The sequence below is a fragment of the Rhamphochromis longiceps genome, linkage group LG4 (genome assembly GCF_057381845.1).
Source record: "Rhamphochromis longiceps isolate RC_006_pf linkage group LG4, R_longiceps_female_GT1.1, whole genome shotgun sequence".
NCBI classification, from domain to species: domain Eukaryota; kingdom Metazoa; phylum Chordata; class Actinopteri; order Cichliformes; family Cichlidae; genus Rhamphochromis; species Rhamphochromis longiceps.
The window spans coordinates 27,028,125-27,035,912 of NC_140560.1; the positions used below are offsets into that span (position 1 = coordinate 27,028,125).

The following is a 7,788-nucleotide window of genomic DNA, read 5'->3' on the forward strand; positions in this document are numbered from 1 at the left end:
CCTGTATTAGTCCACCCCCTTTACCATCCAAACAGATCCCACCCCTTTAGAGATTAACCTCGCACTGCTTTTACATCAGGGACTGTAGCACAGACTTTCCCTATCTGTGATGACGGCAGAAAGTCAAGAGATATTTCTCTAGCCCCCGACGAGCCACAGTCCACTTATAAATTATCATTATTCTATTCCATAATTTGCTATCGCGATGCCCAGGCTCGCTGGCCTCAACGACGCCCTGCTCCTCCTGCTCCTGTCCTGCTGCAGTCCTGTCCGGGGATATTTTGCGGAGGAGCGCTGGAACCCCGAATCTTCACTCCTCGCACCCCGGGTTCTTCTTGCCCTCATTTGCAGAAACTCCGAGCACTCATTGCCGTATTTCCTGGGTACTATTGAGCGCCTCAACTACCCGAAGGACCGTATGGCACTGTGGTAAGTTGTTACTGGGTAATGTTAGATGTTGCAGACTGTTAGGCAGCAAAAGGTGAAAGTAATTCTTGTTTTTGCCACAAGTTTCTTAAATAAAAAGAAGTACCGAAGGATGCTTTTCTGATTGATTAGATCGATTAGCAGGAAAGGGAAAGAAAAGGGGTGGACCCGCAGAGATTGTCGGGGGTAACAAAATGGCTTTGGAAATAAGCGAAGTGTTGCGCAGAGATCATTCCGTCTTTGAAAAAACAGCAAAAGAAAATGTGAAAAACTCAAGCATAATACAAGAACGAACAAATGCATGAGTACAAACCAAGGATATAAAAAGAAATAGGCAATATTTTGCAGTCAGGGTAGGGGACAAAAGTGAGCACATCTGCTCATCAGGACAGTTGTGCGTCGTATTGATCTGTATACGTGGATGGGAGTGAACGACCGCATTGACCACGAGGGGAGCTGTGTGTTGTGTGTGATCTAAGATACAAGCTCTGACACAGTGCTCCACAAGCATACCGATGCCTGATACATTAACAATAAACGCAAAACAAGTGTCTGCCATGTGCAACTGAGTTTGGATTAGCACCATGAAAATTACCTGACCCATGTAGTCTGTTAGTAAGAGGCACCTTCCGTCGCGAAATGTTACATCTCAGGAGAAAGAAGGCAAGTGAGGTCAAACCAGGACATTATAGCTATCAAATCCCATCACCTCAGGGTTCAAAGTTTCACGTTTTTCTTTTAATTTATAACATATCTTCATCTTTAAGCTTATTCCAGTCTTCATGTACCAAAGCCTACATCTTCTCCACTTCCTGACTGGAAGTTAAACAGAGATATGCATCTGGCAAGACAAGTCCCTGTTTGTGAAGTGTTTTTCTGACATTATTATGTGTTAAATAAATCACCTAATAACGACATTCTAGACAATTTATTGATTACATTACAATGAAGTGCTAAGTAAGAAAAGACGTTATGGTGCAGTTTGATTATTAAGCTTCTCCTAGGTAAAGGCCAACCTTAGATAATGACTCTCCGTGATAAATGATTATGGAGGCTTAAACTCAGTTCTCTCTTGATGGTTCATTAAACATGTTTATGTAGACCACATTTTAGACCTAACATCTTTGCACCCTCTCCAGAAAGTATGACTTCCCAAGCTCCTTAGTCATCTGTCAGTCAAGTAAGTGAAGGAAAGCTATTTTCACCCTATACTTAATCAACATGCTTGAACAGCCCACCTGCACTTGTATCCTCAAGCAGTTTGAATGACTACCTGGTGGGCTCGGACAGGCGTGGTCTTCATTCGCTATCTTGATGAGCAAGTTTCACCTTGTGCAGGAGTAAGAGTGTCTTAAATTCCTTTTTTTGTTTGGTAGTTTGTAAAGTCTTGTGTAAATATGTTGGCGGTAAGGACAGTGTTGTTTGACACACATTAAATTACATCTGGAAAAACCAAACAACTGTGTGATCTTATAAACACTATACACTGCACACATTTTGCAGCTGTAATTGAAATCTTTGGCGTCTTATGCCAGCATTCCTACACCGCTACAGAAATAATAGCTGATGTGGAAGTGGCACACCGCTCCTAAATGTATGTTTACAATGAAAAAGTGACATAGGTCTAAACAGTGTTCTTTAATAAGCACTTATTTTATCTGAGCACAAAAGGGAAATGGGAAAGACCGACAGCTGGAGTGACTGAAAAGTGTTTTAGCAAGGAGCTGCAGTGTTTACACAGATCCATGGGGAATTTCCATGGAAATCTGTTCTAGTGTAAACCCAGGGCCAGAATATAAGCACAGCTGGCTGTAGAGCAGGTGTCTGGGGACAGCAAATCATGTTGGCCTACATGGCCAAGAAATGAATCCTGCGGGTATTGGGTTATTCTGGAGTATCATTTCTAGGCTTTTCATCCTCGTGTAGAATTAGATCAAACATGCAGGCAGTCTAACTTGGGTTCATTTGCCTCACGCATAGCCTAAGTCACTTTAAACAATTTCCTTCTCTGTCTGTTGCAAACAGAGGTTTCACTTCTGTAAAGTAGTTTCCGTACTGTTATCGTTTTTTCACATTTCCTTTATACATAACTTGTCGATGCTGACCTAAAGTTTTTTGTTTTGTTTTTTTATGGGGGATGTTTTTATTGCTGTGTGTTTTTCTGAAGCTGGTGTCCTTTACACTTGTGTCACTTCCCGCAGCTTGTACATAATGCATTTACAAAAAGTGAACACAGGGCTATTGTTATTTGAACCTTGGGTTTGTCTTTCACTCATGCCTCAACTAGAACTCAGTTTGGCACCGCTGCCTACAGTCAACCACTGTTACAAATTTCTTCTCGTTGTTACAGTTTTCCTCCTTTTACCTAGGTTCTTGATGAATGCACTTAATTCTGATAATTTACATTTTTTTCTGCATTGACAGGGTAGCAACTGATCATAATGAGGACAACACCACAGCCATTCTGCATGACTGGCTTGTAAAAGTACAGAAGCTCTACCATTATGTAGAGTGGAGGCCAAAAGAGGAGCCCAGGTTTGTTATTTTAAAGATGGAATTGTATAATGCTCAAATAGCTCACAGGAAATTGAGTCAGACATCACATGAAATGAGTTTAATTAATACTGAAATATTTTGTGTAGAAATTATGAAGATGAGGAAGGTCCAAAAGACTGGACAGATCCTCGTTATGAGCATGTTATGAAGCTTCGGCAAGCAGCGCTGGAGTCTGCTCGTGAGATGTGGGCAGACTATTTTATGGTAGGTAAATAAAACTACTCTTTACAGTTACAAAAGGAAGCAGAATTACACTCAAAATGTTGATTATAAACACTGGGCCTCACTATTTTTAACATTCAGTAATAAAAGCCAAAGAAAAAGTACAGAATTGGGACCAAAATGCCACCACAACTAATTTAAGAGGGAGACAGACTGTTAAAACTTTTCCCAGTTATGTTCTGTTTCTTATGGTTAAAGTTCATCTTTCAGTCTAGTTCATCTGGACACTTAAATCTTAAATGCACATTTCTATTTGTATTCACCAGCCTGGCCCACATTGTCTTGTTTCAGCAGGGTATAATTTTGAAGTGAAGTCTATCCAAAATTGCAATAATTTCGTGCTTTTAATCTTACATCTAAACTTTCTCTCTAAAAAACAGAATTGTAGTATATATACTGCTGGTCAGAGATCACTCAGTTTTAGTTACCCCATTTATCCTTTGGGAGCTGTTCAGCGTTTCTTCTCAAGAGTTTTGTGTACAGTGTGTTATTCATACACTAGCTGTTTTTCTTATGCTCCTTGTGCAGCTGGCAGATTGTGACAACCTCCTCACCAATTCAAATGTGCTCCGGGGGCTGATGAAACAGAACAAGACTATCATCGCGCCGATGCTTGACTCTCGTGCAGCCTACTCAAATTTTTGGTGTGGAATGACTTCCCAGGTACTGTCATGATCACTGAGAAAACCCCTTTGTGTATGTCAGAAAGTTTCAATAATCTCTGTAATAAACAGCCTAACAACTCTCATCCTCCAGGGTTATTATAAGAGGACACCTGCCTACATACCTCTTAGGAAGCAGATACGAAAGGGCTGTTTTGCCGTTCCTATGGTACACTCCACGTTCCTAATAGACCTCAGGAAAGAGGCCTCCAGGCAGCTAGCCTTTCACCCACCACACCCAGAATACAGCTGGGCATTTGATGACATTATTGTGTTTGCTTACTCTGCTAAGATGGCAGGTAATTTGATATTATCCAACTTAAAGTCTACTTATTTTTATCATAAATAATGTAGCTTCAGATTAAGTTTTCCTATTCTGTGTTCGCTACAGAGGTTCAAATGTTTGTATGTAACAAGGAGACCTATGGATACTTCCCTGTGCCACTACGTTCCCACAATACTTTGCAAGATGAAGTGGACAGTTTCTTACACACTGTGTTAGAAGTTAATGGTGAGTGGCTGAGAGCTTTACTTTTGCAACCCCCTCACTCTTAACCACTGGCTTATTTAAGTCTTAATTCTACTCTCTTCTGCTTCATCTAATGGTAACTTTCAGCATGAGTTTCTAAATATCATTTATACCATTTCTGCATCCATCTTCCCTCTGACTGTGTAGTGCGAAATGCCCCAGTGATGCCATCCAAATACATAAGTGTTCCTAGAAAACAACCTGACAAAATGGGCTTTGATGAGGTAAGAAGTGATGTGAAGATGGAATCTGCAAAAATGGCCGACTTTCTGTTTCTGCGCTGAAATTCTCTGCCTGCTGTTGAAATCTATAATTACACTGATTGGTTCCACTGTTTACCTTTGTGTAGGTGTTCATGATAAACTTGCAGAGGCGGACTGACCGCAGAGAACGTATGCTGAGGGCACTGCATGAGCAGGAGATTGCTTGTAAAGTTGTTAATGCCGTGGATGGAAAGTAAGTGATGCTTTCCACTTATATACTAATTAGTAACTACCACTGACTGGCCCATCTTTATTGTCATTTTGTCACATTTCTACTTCTCTCTATTTCAGAGCAATGAATGTCAGTGAAATTCATGCTTTGGGTATCCATATGCTTCCTGGATACAGTGACCCTTATCATGGTCGTCCACTAACAAAGGGAGAGCTGGGATGCTTTCTTTCCCACTATAACATCTGGAAAGAGGTAAACCCCTGAAGCCAAGAATTTGAATATTTCCAAACCAGACGGATGTGTGACTTAAAGATTTCTCTGGCCTTAGATTGTGGAACGAAGTCTCCACACATCTTTAGTGATCGAAGATGACCTGCGCTTTGAGGTGTTCTTCAAACGTCGCTTGATGAACTTAATGAGTGAGGTGGACCGTGAAGGTCTGGATTGGGATCTCATGTATGTTTTTACTTCCTTCATAATATTTTTTGTCATTCCCACAGAGTTTACAAATTCTTATCAACTTGTCTTTCTGTGTTTTGTTGTTTTTTTCTTCTTTTAGTTATATTGGTCGAAAGAGAATGCAAGTGGCTCACCCGGAGAAAGCAGTGCCAAATATACACAACTTGGTGGAGGCAGACTATTCATATTGGACACTAGGATATATGATATCATTACAGGGTGCCCAGAAGCTTTTAAAAGCAGAACCATTAAAGAGGATTTTGCCAGTGGATGAGTTTCTTCCTCTCATGTACAATAAACACCCTGTGTAAGTGTTAACACCAGCAAACACAAGACCACACACACACATAATATATCATGCATTTCAAAGGTTTATAGGTAGTCTTAAGAGTGCAAAAGTTCAACATTTCAGATTTATCTTAAAATGTATTCAGTTTGTATTTCCTCAACGGTCAAAAGTCTCTCAACTTATTCCATTATCAGTGCTGGCTCCTAGATTTGAACCCTGACACAGTTATATTTTGTACATCTGGGCACAATCTGAATTCAATTTATGACACAGAGACTTGAGTCACCCATTAGAGATATTTTAAGGAACAGTCATAGAAGTAAAATACACCAGATCTCATCTGATGAGAACTAAAACTGAATCTGTGTTAAGACATAAAAAAATACTAAGAAAACTAACACTAAACACTAGAAACAACATTTCTAAAGAGTTTTTCAGTGCACTGTGTTTCTATTCAGGAGTCTTATCTTTCTTTCTTGACCTTTCCTACTCTCCAGATCTGATTATATGGAACAGTTTGAAACCAGGGACCTGCTGGCATTTTCCGCAGAGCCTCTCCTTGTGTATCCAACTCACTATACGGGTGACCCAGGATACGTCAGTGACACTGAGACCTCCACTGTGTGGGACAATGAAAAAATCCGCACAGACTGGGACAGAGCACGCTCAGGAAAAAGTCATGAGCAGGCTGAGATCAGCACAGAGGCACAGAACTCAGATGTGCTCCAGTCTCCTTTGGACAGTACAGCACGGGATGAGCTATGAGAGGAAGTCACTAAGAGCCTTGGAAAAATAAAAAAAGGTCCATAAAACGCACCACATTAGTTTTGTAATCATGTTTAACCTTTGATCACTTTGATTTTGCATCAGATCAGATGTGGTATCAAAGAATATAGAGAAGTTTAAATTATCAGAAGTGAAAAGTTAAAAAGGGATCATGCATGTCATGTTTTCTGCTGTCGTCAGCTTGTGGTTTTTACTTTATAAAGGCACTAGACTTGCCATTTGGAATGGCATTTGCAGTTCCCACCTACTCTCTGTCATACAGAAATAATGTATACTGGTAAAGAACAAAACTGGACTGCTGCATTTCAGTGGTGCTAATTTGAGATTAGACTGCGTTTTGTAGCCTTGAGAAATTAATGAATTTGGCTGCAACAACAAATCTGCACCACAGAGCAAAATAAAGACGTCTTAAATCAACCTATGCAAAACCTATGAACTTTTGGCATTTTGAATCGTTTTGTTTGTTTTTGTTAAATTTTATAACAGTGCTTTTTTTAAAAAATTTTTTAGTTGGTCATTGGACGGTACAATAGAACCCTGTAGCAAATTTCTATCAAAGTGACAAAATTCAGAACCAAGTAATTTAATTTACAGAAATACTGAGGCAGATTTACCACCAGTAAATGTTGCTGTTTTGTTTAAATTTTTGTTTTGTTTTGTCCTGTTTTTTGTTTGTTTGTTTGGTTGGTTGGTTGGTTTTTTTACTCTTGTAGTTCCACCAACCACCTCTTCATACAAATAGACGTGAGACAAGCCACCAAACACACTGGTGTTTCAACTTGCCCACATCCAAATGCACATCAGCCACTTTATTACCTCTCTCCCACAGATGCGGTGCTGGTACCCGTGCAAGTTCTGCCTTAGTTTTTGGGTTTTTTTAGAAAGAGCTCACATTTATGTAGCAGACTTTGAAGTATTTTCCATGTCCATAAAGTTATGGCGCAGTGACGCACCACTGTGGGCTGCATCTATAAATTACCTGTGAAATTTTTGTGGTTGTCCTTCTTTTTGCCAATGATTGTTCTGATTTTGGGCCCATTAGTTTTGTGGCGTTGTGAATGCATTTGTCCTTTTTGGCAGAAATTCTATCAAACAGGTTCTGGATTAAGCACCAGCGCTGCATCGGTGGAAAAGAGCTGTATTGCTGTTCCATCTCAGATCAGTTCAGTGTGAATGTTGAGCATTTTGATTGTGGTAGACTTTATGAATTGTCATTACATAAGATAAGTGTAGATCATCATATTTCTCACAGTATATTTATTGTGTCATGGTTTCCCTCATCACATACACAGATCTCTGATGAAGCCAGTTTCTGTTGAGTCCTGATGGGAGTTATTCACTCACGAAGTGTGCACAAAAATGTTAGTGGTGCTTGTACCGACAAAAAATAAAATGTTTTCTTTTTAACAGGTTCGACTTCTGTC

At 39.9% G+C, this 7,788-nt stretch overlaps 1 protein-coding gene across 1 annotated transcript; it reads left to right on the forward strand.

Moving 5' to 3' along the window:
• Nucleotides 1-32: 32 nt before the first annotated feature.
• On the forward strand, nucleotides 33-7,769 carry colgalt1a (collagen beta(1-O)galactosyltransferase 1a). The gene is made up of 12 exons (XM_085404190.1): nucleotides 33-429; nucleotides 2,851-2,961; nucleotides 3,069-3,186; nucleotides 3,733-3,867; nucleotides 3,961-4,165; nucleotides 4,258-4,377; nucleotides 4,543-4,619; nucleotides 4,745-4,851; nucleotides 4,950-5,082; nucleotides 5,159-5,286; nucleotides 5,390-5,596; nucleotides 6,076-7,769. The coding sequence occupies exons 1-12, from the start codon at nucleotides 206-208 to the stop codon at nucleotides 6,341-6,343; spliced, it is 1,833 nt and encodes a 610-aa protein (XP_085260316.1). The 5' UTR covers nucleotides 33-205; the 3' UTR covers nucleotides 6,344-7,769.
• Nucleotides 7,770-7,788: the final 19 nt, after the last annotated feature.